The sequence below is a fragment of the Camellia sinensis genome, chromosome 5 (genome assembly GCF_055761805.1).
Source record: "Camellia sinensis isolate YWXY chromosome 5, ASM5576180v1, whole genome shotgun sequence".
Taxonomy (NCBI): Eukaryota; Viridiplantae; Streptophyta; class Magnoliopsida; order Ericales; family Theaceae; genus Camellia; species Camellia sinensis.
In genome coordinates, this window is record NC_138965.1 from 119,289,823 (window position 1) to 119,304,093 (window position 14,271).

At 32.4% G+C, this 14,271-nt stretch overlaps 1 protein-coding gene across 3 annotated transcripts; it reads left to right on the forward strand.

Moving 5' to 3' along the window:
- Nucleotides 1–4,726: 4,726 nt before the first annotated feature.
- LOC114282770 (serine/arginine-rich splicing factor RS40) lies at nucleotides 4,727–14,008 on the forward strand. Of its 3 annotated transcripts, none has more exons than XM_028225519.2 (7): nucleotides 4,727–4,823; nucleotides 4,979–5,015; nucleotides 7,869–8,011; nucleotides 9,728–9,840; nucleotides 10,211–10,446; nucleotides 11,414–11,680; nucleotides 13,651–14,008. In XM_028225519.2, exons 3-7 carry the CDS (start codon nucleotides 7,906–7,908, stop codon nucleotides 13,685–13,687), a joined length of 759 nt encoding a protein of 252 aa, XP_028081320.2. In that variant the 5' UTR covers nucleotides 4,727–4,823; nucleotides 4,979–5,015; nucleotides 7,869–7,905; the 3' UTR covers nucleotides 13,688–14,008. The 3 variants fall into 3 exon arrangements, with proteins under 3 accessions (XP_028081320.2, XP_028081319.2, XP_028081321.2); XM_028225518.2 differs by having other exon boundaries at nucleotides 4,743–4,823; nucleotides 7,880–8,011; XM_028225520.2 differs by lacking the exon at nucleotides 4,727–4,823 and having other exon boundaries at nucleotides 4,839–5,015.
- Nucleotides 14,009–14,271: the final 263 nt, after the last annotated feature.

Consider the following 14,271-nt stretch of genomic DNA (forward strand, 5'->3'; position numbering starts at 1 on the left):
GCATACAAACATTCATAAGCAATTATCAGAATCAATGCTTCATTTGTATATTCTTCTCATTCATAGCATAAGAATCAACTGTGTCAGAACTTTATACAGTATTTCTTGAACACAACCATTTGCCACTATCTCACCATCATAACCCTTCCATCAAATTATGCAAAGCAGAACACTACACAATAGACTTCAGAGCAAAATAAAATGTTCCTAGACAAAATTCAAAATAAGCATTATTTGCATTGGCTCTATAATAAAAAATCACCAAAATGTATGGAAAGTTACTTCATTCAAAATAGGTCCATTAAAAAATTGCACCTCTGCGATAAATACCAATAATAAAATCATGGGCCCAAAAAGAAAGAAAAAAAAAATAAGATAAGGTTATTCAAGGAAAAACTTATGCGAATGTATCGCAACTTAGGCAATGAAAACTTTAACAAAAACTTATTTTTTGACCCAAAAGAAAGAAAATTCAACAAAAACAATAAAATAAAATAAAAAAACGTGTTTAACATATTGTCAAGTAAGTGAAGAGGGTTTTTGAATTTATATAATAAGGGAAAATATAAAATGTAAAATTCAAATATAAAATGACTTAAGCAGGAAAATTCAAATGAAATGTAAAATTAAAAATAAATTTTAAAAAAAAACATTCTCCCATATTCAAAAAATAAAAAATAAAAAATAAAAAAAATCTCAGCCATTCAAACAAAATGTAAAATTAAAAATAAAAAAAGAACCATTCTCCCTTATTCAAAAATAAATAAATAAATAAATAAAATCAGAGATGGGCATAGATGATTTACTGTCTTTGGGTCCATGAAAATCCACAGAGAACTTTTCCACCTTATGGTCACTCGTCATCCTATTTCACAACAATCAAAACCCAACTATTAAAATAATAATAATAATAATAATAATAATAATAATAATAATAATAATAATAATAATAATGATAATGTATGTGTCTTAGATTCACACACACTGTGTAATATGTGTCTTAGATTATTCTCACACACTTACATACACCTACACGAATTTGGGATTGGTGCTGTACATGAGTGCATAGTAGATCTATTAAATAATTCATATTAATTATATATTTATAATTTATAAATTATGCTTATGTTTTAAAAAAATAATTAGTTAATATGATTTTGATAATTTTTTTAAAGAGTGGAGTTTGATCATGAGTCTATATTTATTCCATTAACTTGATTTTTTATGCAAATGATGCAATCAACGAATCCTATAATATAAATCATTCAATTCATGAAAATATGATCCGAACAAATCTTTAGAGTATGACACTAACACCCATCCCAAATCCACACCCAGAAACCAATATATATCTATATATAACACATATAATTATCTAATACACACAAATTAAAGTCAGTACGCCTTGTTCAAAAAAAAAAAAAAAAAGAAGTCAGTACATAGATTAGGACAAACTGCTTTAAACTAAGATTAGAAGAAAAAAATTGTCTTAAAATGACTTATTCACACAAATTATCTTAATAAAACATCAAAAAAAATAATAACAAATGCGAGCCAGAACCAATATTGTCTAAAACAGAATATAAATACAGACGAAGCCCATTACTTCTGTTATTTCAAAGAATCTGAATTTATAAACTCCAAACTGTCAAAACTAAGTTAAAAACTGACACTATGAAAATCATATTCTTAATTCAATTCAAATCTCCATACCAACTGTCAGAAATATATGAATTGATGATGATACATGTTTTCTTCTAACTGGGCTTAACAGAACTAACAAAATCATGTTAATTAATGATATAGAAAGATGGAAGAAAAAAAAAAAGTTGTTCACGATTTATAGACATGAAACCATAATCAACAATATGACATGGTAATCTATAAAATATTAATGGAAGAAGAAGAAGAAGAAGAAGAAGAAGAAGAAGAAGAAGAAAAAAAAATATATTAATGGAAGAAGAAGAAAAAAAAAAAAAAACTGTTCTCCCTTATTCAAAAAATATAAAATAAAAAATAAAAATCAGAGATGGGTATAGATGGTTTACGGTTTCTCTGCGATGGAGGACGGAGATGCCGTAGTGGATTGAGATCTAATAGGGAGAAGAGATGAAGAGTTGTTGTCGGTGGAGATCGGAGGCGACGAGGCAATGGAAACGACGCGATGGTGGAAGCAGAGCGGCAGTGGACAGGAGGGAGAGGAAAAGAGAGATCTCTGAGGACAGAGAGTTTGAGACCTAAGAAGTTGGAGAGGAGATCGGAAGCGGTGCGATGGTGGAGACAACTCGACAGTGGAGATGAGGGAGAGGAAGAGAGAGATCTCTGAGGACAGAGTTTGAGACCTGAGAAGTCGGAGAGAGAGAGAGAGAGAAGTGTGCAAATAATGTTTGGAGTGGGTGGAACACAGGAGAGAGAGGGGATTGTTTTGGGCTGGAATTGAAAATATTACAAAGCATCTCAGCCCTCAATGGTTAAAAACAACTCATTTCAGCCGTTGAATTGAAATGTATCTCTGATACATTTTCACACAAATTCAAAAACCCTTCTCCCTTATTATATAGGTATATATATATATATATATATAAGATGAGAGTATTTTTTGATGTGACAAATTTTTTTTTTTCCAAAATTGTCTCTCCTTAAATTGGAGAGAAAGTTCAATTTGCAATAATGCATTTTTGAAAAGTATGTTTAGTTTTCTGGATAACCAAACAAATACTCTAAAATTTTCAAAAAATTGAGTTAGAAAAACAACAACTAAACAAAGTGATTACAACCAATAAATCATTAATTAATAAAAAGAAATTTCTCAAGTATGAGACAAGAATCATAAATAAATACATGGATAATACAACCAACAAATTACCCGCTAAAATAAATTAAGATATTTGAACCTATAAACTCATAGTGAAATGCAAAGATTTTTTTTAATGGACTAACTCATTAATTTTGCAAAGATTTTGTTAACTATAAATAAATAAATAAGATGAGGTACAAAAATTTAAGAGGTATACTTGAAATTTTAAATGAATTAATTAAAAATATGTTTTAAATAAAAGTAAAAATGTTAATTTTTCTAGAATTTGAGGCGGTACGTGACCCCTTGGTCTCCACGTGCCTCCACCTTACTGTTTGCACAAATTCTGTTTTCAAAACAAACTACGTTAAATGATTTTTCATTGAAATTTATTTGAGTTTCATTAAAAAACAACACATCCACATATAAATCGGCCAGCAAACTTTTACATTAATAACTAGTAAACTTAATAATGAACAATTACCTATTCATTGTTGGTATGAGATATTTGACATATTACATGTGCCATATCTCTTTTTCATTTTGTTTAAAATATATACTTTATTTAAAATACTTATATATTATTGATTTGATCGATTTGAAAATAATTTATATCATTAACTTCCTATGAATTTCCTTCATATTATTAATGTAATTTCCCATTTAAAAAGCATTAATGAAATATCATGTGTGTTGCACGTGCAAAATTAGAAATGTGCAAAATATTACCTGATCTGTTAAAATTATATTAATTTGCATTAATCCACATAGCTCTATTTTCTAACCGCAAATTAAATTTTAAAATTTATAATTCACCTTCGAAATCGTTCCGCTCCGCTATGATTAAAATATATATATTTTTTAACCTCTAATAAAATATCAAAGTAAAAATAAGTGTGAGAGAAATTTAAGATGTGAAATTTATTACAAATTAATAATTATATATATCAAACATATTAAGTAAAATTAGTTTGTATTATATATACAAAAAAATATTATGTAAATTAATGTTATATATTATGTAATATTTTGACAATTAGTTAGAATATTCTTCAATTCATTAATCTGCCCAAAACTTTTCAAATCGTGATTTGCCAATCTACCAATTCACCATTCAATTTGTAATTTTACTCTTAAACCGCTCAAATTACGCTGTGTACCCCTATAGCACAACTAGGGGTGTGCATAATACCGCCGAAACCGCCGAAACCGCCAAAACAGCACCGAACCGCACCGCCAAGGCAAATTCGTTATTATTTGTCAATCGAACCGCCGGTTTTTGGTAAGAAAAATGGCAAATTCTAGTGACACTTTTATCAATCCGCCGGTTTCTATTTTTCTTCCAAACCGCACCGACCCGCACCGCTATTAAATCATGTTTTATAGGATTCTAAAAATTCTTTTTTACTTAAGTTTGCTTGTTGTTCTATACCTTAGAATATAGTATTACATTACTGCTCGAGGGGAATTTTATGTATTGTATTTGATCATTGTAGCTTCCACAGATGCTTGTAATGAACTGATGGTATAGTCGTTGATATTATCATGTTGTTGCTACACTTGCTGCATCAGAAGAAAGCTTCACAAGATGCTTAACATTACGATATCTCTCGTCTTTTTTTTACTCTTTGATTTAAGTTTTGTAATTTGAATTATATTTTTTATAAACCGTCAATCCGCCCGAACCGCCAAGGCAAATCCGCCATTATTTGCCAACCGAACCGCCGGTTTTCGATAAGAAAAATGGCAAATTCTAGTGACACTTTTATCAATCCGCCACCCGCCATACGGTTTCTATTTTTCTCTCAAACCGCACCGACCCGCACCGCGCACACCCTTAAGCACAACCACAAGTTATCCCAAAACGGGGAAAATCGATATGGAACCCATTAAATGTTGGGTCCATCTTGGTGTCAAGCCCAGCCCAACCACACGATATGGCCCAACCCAATCACAAGAAATGCTTTTTCTTCTCAGTTCTTCGTCGTGTACCAACTACAGTGCCGATCTTTGCAAAGCTACTCAGGTAGATTCTCTCTCTATATGTTTGCATATACATGTATTTACGTATCTATAGATGTGTTTGTTCTTGGTGGATCGCACAACTCTATTTCAGTATTTCATCAGATCTGATTTTTTTTTTTTTCTTTTCTTACGGCTTCGGATTTACTACGATCAAAGATTCTCGGATCGTCTGATCGGGAAGCTTCAACCAGAGGTACAAAGTCTGATCTCTGTTTCATAATGTAATACAATTATTTTTCTGAACTGGATGTTTATAGTTTGATCTGGAGATTTTTGCTTGCATCGATTCATTTCAGATCTCCAAAAAAAAAAAAAAAGGAAGAAAGTAGAAAAAAAAAAATGCTACTGGTAATATAATTTGAAGTTTGTATTCGATCAACTGCACTTTGGGGTTGCTGATTTAAACTTTTTTTTTTTTCCATGAACATCACATTTTTTTGGATAGTGAGTCCAAAGATATTGAAAATGTGTTTAGTTTGTGATTTTAAATTATAATGAATCACACCAAGGGCATGTCTGTACATGAAGATTGACAGTTGAGAGCGAGCACATAGTAGTCCACAATGAAAAAAAACAGCTTTGGGAAATTCACTGATCAGACAAATGCAGTATTTTATTTTTTTTGTGTTATCCATCATGTGTAATGAAATACATTATTCTTTCATATTTTACTAAAAGGCATGCTCTTCTAGTTACTTCGAAGTACCAAATGGAAACCATGAAACTTGTATGAGTGTGGGCAACTACTCTTTTTTGTATAGGAAATTCAGTATCTTATAATTTCAAAGACAATTGTTTGGTTGGGTTTTGTTTTCTTCCTTTTTTGTTTTTTTATTTTTATTTTTATTTTTTCATGTTTTCGGAAACGAAAAGAATGAAAATTTCCAAAATGTTAATCATTTTCATTATTGTGCCAAAACAGTTTTTGAAAATCTGAAGATAACTTTATATGTTTACCATAAAAAGTGGGCTATTTTTAAAATTTTATCTGAAAACAATTTTTGGAAACCATTTGTCAAACAAGTTCTTGTGTTTTCAGATAATGAAAACAAAAATAAGAAAATAAATATATATGTTTGCTTTCTTTATAATAGAATGAGCTGGCCAATTGCAATTGTTTATTTTTGGGAAGAATGGAAATGTTATACTCAATGCAGCCCATCATCATTGGTCAATTTTAGCTTCCTAGAATGATGAAAAATTTAAAGCATTGAGTTTGATGAGGGTTAACCTTTCCATATTGAAGTCAATCTGGTTTGTTCACTTATGGAGAAGAAATTGATCCCTTTAAGTTCTTTAGTTAATCTTTACTTTGGTTTATTAGTTGTTGCCCACATCCTTCCCTCCATGCCTGACTTCCTTATGAAGCACGGACATTCCAAATTAGCCACCACAGCCATGTTCGACACTAACATGTCTCAGAGACACCAGGACACATGTTGGACATGCCACATGGCATGCCTATTGTTTTTCTCATTGGATATGTTGGGAACACATCAAAAACATGTGTCTTGCTTCCAGACACACCCTGGGATACATATGACTTGTGATTATTTATTTTTGATGGATGGCCTATTCATTATTAAATTATATGCCTTTGACATTTGTGATTTAATGGTTTATGATTGACAAAATAGTATTTTGTGTATTGAATGATGTTTAAACTATGAATGGAGCGATTTTTTCATGTTGAATCAGTTAGTTTTCATTATTTTAATTGTTTGTAATGTTATCAGTGCAATAGTCACATACATAGCAAATACAATATATATATATATATATATGAATAATATGTTTTTGATGTATCCCTACCGTGTCCATGTTCTGGTTTTTCAAAAATTGTTGTGTTCTTGTTCATATACATATCCATGTTTGTATGCATGGTTTTTAGCTTCTTGTACTTCCCTTTTGACAAATTAAAAATGGATACTACAATATTTCTTATTCTTTGCAAAAAAGATTCAGTATGCAATTCTTGGTGAAATGATGAGGTATTCTTGTTATACAGTCTTTGAATTAAGAAAGTAATCATTTTCGCTTTAATCAAAATTAGCATGGACCATTTTATTTTAGAAGAAAAAGAATCTTATGTAAAAATCTCACAGAAACTTCTCTGACCCTTAGTTTTACAAATTAGGTTAGACTTAGTGTATATTTTTCTTTGTAAGTACTTTCCTTTTTTTATTTTTTCATTTTCCTAGTTGTAATTGTCAAAAGTAAGGCTGTGTTTGGAAGTGTTTTGGAATTATAGTTCCACCTTTATACTCTAGTATGATGTTTGGTTTGAGTTTTGGATAGTTAATTCCACCTCTTGTTTTGAAAACTCGTTCCAGGTGGGCTTTTAAATTTTGAAATTTGGCCTACCGGATGTCCGGCCCGTCGTCCAGCCGGTTGACCCCTACAGTGTGTTTTTTTATTTTTTTGCACTTGTGTGTTTTTTTTTATATTTTTAATAAAACAATATTTTTGAAATTTTTTAAAAAAATTTATGAGGTTTTAATAGATTTTTAAGTTGTATATTTGGTTATGAGTTGTAAATTTTTATATCAGCTAACATATGTCACATCAAAAATTTCCCACTCAATTCAAAATTCTTTTCAAAACTCATTCACCAAACAAAAATTTTCTACAGTCAAATCATAATTCCAAAACTCATAAACTCAAAATACAACTCATATTCTCAAATCATAACTAGAAAACTCTACCAAACACAACCTAAGTTTTCCATCTCAAGTTATGAGATTTACGAATCACTAGGTGTTATCAATTATCTTCTCTTTTATTGTGTACTTTTTTTTTTAGATGTGTTGTATGCATTATGTGCATTTTTTTTTTATTTTTGAGAAATAACCTTGGAATGATATACTGCCATACAATTGAGGTGATTATTTAATGGTTATCTCATAGTTAATTTTGTAAAGAATTATTGCTCTTATTTTATATTAGTGGTCGATCTTGGATGGTTCTTCTTAGAACATTAATCTGACTGGTGATTTTGTCCTTGTTTCATTTCTTCTTTGTTTTTTTGCACTCTTTTTCTAATTAGAGTCAATAAAGATTTTCTCAATTCGAGCTTGAGGAATATGAGGGCGATATTTTGTGGCAACCTAGAGTATGATGCTCGCCAGTCAGATGTTGAGCGACTTTTCAAAAGATATGGGAGAGTTGATAGGGTGGATATGAAATCTGGTATGTTATAAATTGATGTGTTATTTCCCTTTGATTTGGTTGCCTGTGTCTTTATAAACTAGTGTTTTCTTACTCTACTGCTGTATCTCTATTATGCCCATTATTTTGATACTACCTGGGGTGACCAAGCTGTAAGAATTAAAAGTATCAGTAAGCTGTGCAAAAGTCTTTATCAAATTTTGGTGTTCTAGCTGAATTAAGCTTTTGCCTCTTTTTTATTAAAGTTAGGCAGAGTTTTCTAATTGAAGCATCTATGTATTGTATACCCTGTACGATGCAAGTACAATATGAAGTCAAACTCGTAATTTTATATGTCTGCAACCCTAATGTTAATTGGTAGGTAGAAAACCTTTATAAAGTATGGATTTTAGGATTCAGCAGTGGTCACAGAGCTTCCAAGTAATTCAACAGGGGATGAATGCCCTCATAGAAATGTAGCAGATTATATTTTACCTGGCAATTTTCTTGCATGTCCACAACACTTTTCAGAGTACATGAGGCATGGATAGTAGCATTCTTTTGAGTTGTAGTGAGATTCTTGGATGTTGAGTGTAATAAATGAAATGTGACAGCCTCTACTTTTCTGGCTCTTCCCTTGCATGGCTACAACATTATTCAAACCACAAGAGGTGGCAGTGGAAGAGTTCTCTATCAAGTCTTAGTTGGGTTCTGGGATAAGTGTAATAAAGGAAAAGTTCAATATACAATCATGAGAAAATAATCATTTCAGAATGAAACTGTTGACCCTTTCTCATAGCATTCCACACCGCATAAAAATACTATGGTCATGTTGACTAACTTGGTTTCTAATCAGAACCTTCAACTTTTATAGTGGAATGATATTTATAATAAAAAAAAATTAAAAAAAAAAAAGTGTTTTAAAAAATTTACATGATGGCAATGCCCTCTCCTTGAGTATTGAATTGTTTTTATAAAAGAAGTCTTTGTTTGCTTCCACTCAAAGTGTAAGTGAGAGAAAAGTGAGAGAAAGAGAGGGCACTTTTCTTGTTATGAGTCCTTTGACATTGAGTTTCACCTATTGTCCTTCGTATTGGAGTAAACCTTAAAATTTGCATCAGTTCCATTATTTTTTGAACTTATCTTAAGGAAGGCACCATCTTATAAATCTTAGTGAATGCTCTCAGCTAATTTTCTAAAGGGTCAATATGCTTTTTGAAATAATTATTTTTGAATGGTATGTGTATGATATTTTTCCTTTGGGAAAATGAGTCTTTTCTTGTGGTGTAAACTCCCAAACTCAACGATTTCTTTGGCGCAGGAATTACTTGGAATGTCCATGCTCTCTACCTGGATGAATGGGTCCACTGCATTTCATATCTGGTTTGTGCCCAAGGTTCATATTTCTTGTGTTTTTCCAGAAGAACCAATCTGGTCTGCCATGGCACCACCATCCTACATTTCCCTGTGACACTATTGCTTTTTCATTCTTCATGACCTTTGCTCAACATAGAAATCATGATCCTCTCGGATCCAGTGGCAGGTGTTGTGTTTACTTTATTTTGCTTTTTTTTTCTTCTTCTTTTTCCCCTTTTTCTTTTTGTGGTTTAATTGGAATCAGTAAACATTTTGTCTTATTGTGACGTGTCTTCATGGGAGGCTTCTCAAACCAGGTTTTGCATATATCATTTGTCTTTAGATGTGGTTATAAAAACTAAAATTATTCTACTTCAGTTCCTTACCATTTTAACCATACAGGATTTGCTTTTGTCTACATGGAAGATGAGCGAGATGCTGAGGATGCAATTCGAAGACTGGACAGGATTGAATTTGGTAGAAAGGGCCACCGGCTTCGTATTGAGTGGACTAAGGTATTGTGGGTGATGATTTGGGGTTGTTTGAGCACTATATTGAAATGTTATCCGTGTATTGTGTTTTTTCTTATCATTTTTAATGAGCATGTTTTTTTTAGATTAACAATGGGATTCTAAACATGACCTCAGTAATTTTATGTTCGTTTTGGTGCTCAACCCCCTCTCGGCTAGGAGTTTTCCCTTCTTCCTTTCTTCTATATTTGTTTTCTCTTCTTCCCATGTTTTCTACTCCATTTAATAAAAGAATCTTGTTTAACCTAAAATGTTACAAGAGGGACCACATTGAATGCCCTTTGGTGTCAAAGCTTCCCCGTAGTAATTAGACTTCAAACTCAATGATTTGATCCGAACAATTTTTTTGTTGCAGCAAGAACGTGATATTAGAAGGCCTGGAAGCTCTAGAAGGCCTTCAGCTAATACAAGACCCTCAAAAACATTGTTCGTCATTAATTTTGACACGATCCATACTAGGACAAGGGACCTGGAGAAGCACTTTGAACCATATGGAAAAGTATTAAATGTGAGGATCAGAAGGAATTTTGCCTTCATTCATTACGAAACACAAGAAGATGCTACCAGAGCATTGGATGCAACAAACTTGAGGTTTGATTTTGCTTCAACAATCTCTGCAATTTACTCTCATGGACTCTTTAATGTTTTGAAGATTTTCCTATTGAAAGATGTGTATGTGTTTTGCGTAGCTTTGGGATTCAGTTCTCTGAATTTTTTTCCTGAAAACTGCTAATATTTTGAGAAGACTTTGGTCATTTCAATATTTCTTATTGAAAATATATATTTTTGTTTACCTGACATTTTTTTAACTCATTTTTCTGAGAATAATTTTTTAGAACAATAAACCAAACCAATTTTCAATCTTTTTTTTCATTTTGAAACTCAGCCAAACACAATTTTACGTTTCGCTGGAAGCAATTTTGAGGAAAAATAACTTCTGCTATCTTATATGCTGAATTTCAGTACCACAACGTTATGCTCTTTGAATGTTTGTCATGCAATGCATATAGTTAACTGATGTGAATAGAGAGATGATATTGCAGATGAGAAAAGGAAAGAGAAATAAAAGATGGATGGGGGAGGGATGGAGAGAGCGGAATTCATGGGAGTAGTTTTTTTTATAGGTGGGTTTGGGGGGTGGGAACTTGCGGTAATTGCTCTTATTTACCTTCTTATTATTGTGACATAACATGAGTTGGAAGCAGAAGACCAAATTTTCCTCTCAAAGTTGGTAATGGTTAAAAGAAAAATGTGTACTCGAGCATTGTATTTCATTCTCAGTTTTTGAAAAATGTCCTATGTGGCATAATTGAGGGTTAAGATTCAATAAATCTAACGGTTAGTGTTGTTTCCCAAATTATGAAGTGTCTTCAGGCACAGGAAATTTCTGTAGTGTGTATATATATATATAACAAGCATTTCTTGAAGGCCATGTTGATGTATTGTTCCAAGGTTTCCCCAAACATGCCTTTGACCTCTAGAGCTTTCTCCGTGGTTGTTTCCAAATCATAACAAACCTGATTTATGCTGACTTTGCTTTGTTAAATAATGATGACAGCAAGCTCATGGACCGAGTTATTTCAGTGGAATATGCAGTTCGAGACGATGATGACAGAAGAAATGGAAACAGCCCAGATAGGAGAGGGCGTGACACGTCTCCACAGAGAAGAAGTTATGATCGGGGTGGGCGCTCTCCCAGTCCATATCATAGAGATAGGGGTAGCCCTGACTATGGACATGGATCCAGACCCAATGCCAGACCTGAACAGAGGGGAAGTCCCCCTTATGATGGGGGAGATAGCCCAGTCAATGCGAGAGATCTCAGGTTAGTACTATTCTGAAATGGTCATTCAGAAGTGTGATTTTGTCTTGGCTTTGGTTTTATTTTATTTAGGGTAAATTGCGCAAATAGTCCCTAAACTAAAGGATCCCATGAATTTCATTTTGGTTCTTTGTATTTAATTTGTATTAATTGCATCCCTAAACTTCACACAGTAAATCAATTATGTCCTAGGAAGCACGGATACGGATACGGATACGGATACGGATACGGATACGGATACGGATACGGATACGGATACGGGATACGGGTACAATACGATACAGATACGGCGATACGACAAAATTCGAAAAAGTAGGATACGGATACGGTGGGGATACGTTCATAAAAAATATTTTTTTTACAATTTTTAGTAATGTAGTATACACAAAAATATAACTTCAACAATTTTTAGTAATGTAACATACATAAAATAAAACTTCAACAATTTTGCTGAATTTTTATTTATTTATTTATTAATAAGTTTTTTTTATCTTATTTGATTTATTAATAAGTTTACAAAGTTTATAATTTTATAAGTTGACAAAGTTTATTTTTAATAAGTTTATTTATTTATTTATTAATAAGTTTTTTTACCTTATTTGATTTATTAATAAGTTTACAAAGTTTATAATTTTATAAGTTTACAAAGTTTTTTTTTTTATAATAAGTTTATTTATTTATTTGTTTTATCAGGATTTAGGTAATAGTACCGAATACATATACAAAGTTTTTTTTTTTTTAATATCTTATTTGATTTATTTTATTTTATTTACGGAGTATACATACAATAAAAATAAATAAATAAATAATAAAAATAAATATGCAAAACAGAGACGACATAGATAAAAGGGAGAGGGAGAGAGAGATCGACCAAGAGGGGGGGGAGATGAGATCGAGATTTGTCCATCTCCACCCAGACCAGACAGATCGAGGGAGAGGGAGAGGGAGAGGGGGAGAGAGAGAGAGAGAGAGAGAGAGAGAGAGTTTGTGAGATCGAGTGAGAGGCAGACAAAGAGAGCGAAAGGGAGAGAGAGGGATGACCGTGGAGCTCCTGTTCGCGAACCTGATCGACGACCGTTGAGCTGCTGTTCGAGACGAGAGACGACGACGAACTCCTCCTCCTCCTCCTCCTTCTCCTTCGCGGCTGCTGTTCGACCTAGGTTTAGGTAAGTTTGGTTGATTATTTTTTTTTTTTTTTGTGTGTTTTATTTTATCTTATTTTCATATTTTATACTTTGACCCCATTTTAAGTTTTTAAATTATTTTTTTGCCCCGCCATATCCATGCCATATCCCAACCGTATCCCGACCGTATCCTCGTGTATCCTAGACGTATCCGAAATTCAAAAATTAAAAAAAAAAAATTAGATACTTCATTTTCCGTATCTGATACGTATCCCGCCATATCGGGCGCGTATCCGTATCTGATACGCGTACGGGGGCCATTTCGGAGTATCCGTGCTTCATAGATTATGTCCCCTACCGTTACTGGCATCTTGAAATATATGAAAAATGCTTTTTGTCAACCTCAGATTAGGCATTTAAGAGGATTTACTCCATTTTCCCTCTTAAATGAACATGCGCATTATTTACAAAGCAAACCACATCGAAACCTTTCACTTCATTACTGAGAACCAAATACATAGCTTTTGGCTAGTTGATTGATGGTATTTGACTTAAATAAATGTGTTAAAATGTCATCCATGCCCTTCGATGCTTGATGTGAGGTTGACCAAAGTATTTTTCATCTGTTCTATGAACAACAATTAAGGGAAGAGACTAAATTGGATTAATGTATGGAATTTAGGGATACAACTGAAATAAATTAAATATTAAGGACAAATGAAATTAGTGATATACTTTAGTGACCATTTGCATAATTTACCCTTTTCTTTATGATTTGTCAAAGTTGTATTTACGTGCAGTGCAGTCTTGAGTCACTTGACTAATATTTTAAGTGCATTGACAATGCAGTCGTTCACCTCCTCCAAGAGAAAGGTCTCGATCCTGAGGAGTAGAAAGAGACTTCCAAGCAATCGGTTTGTAAAACCTTTGTTTCTTCTTATTTTCAACCTGTTTCTGTTTCTTCCATGAACCTTGTTAGTAAACCGCGTATTTGTAATTTCGCTTAGCAAAGTCCAACGTTCTTGTGATTTGTCTCTTGTTAGTGTTCTGTAACTGAGTCAGTTTTATTATTACGGAGTTCAAAGTGTGTAACTTCAAGTGCTGGTTAAGCCCTTGATTTTGAACTGTGAATGAATGTTGCTGACTGAGTTGGAATTCCTAAAAGTCTTAAACATCATTTATTCCATTATTTGGTCTTCTAGAAAAATCAATCGTGTTTTTAGGAAAAGAGAATTTGGTGTGCCACTGTGGATTAGCTTGGAATTTAAATTCCTTTTTGAAGTAGTGTTGTGCCTTTGGTGTAGTTTTGTAATTAATTTTCAAAGGAGTTTAAAATTCAAAACCACTTTGGTTATGAGTTTTCAAATTAATTTTTGAAAGAGTTTTTAGAAAGTTGAATTCAAAACTGATTTGGTTATGAGTTTTTAAAACTCAATTTTGAGTTATTTTGGGTCTTGTGTTTTTTTTACC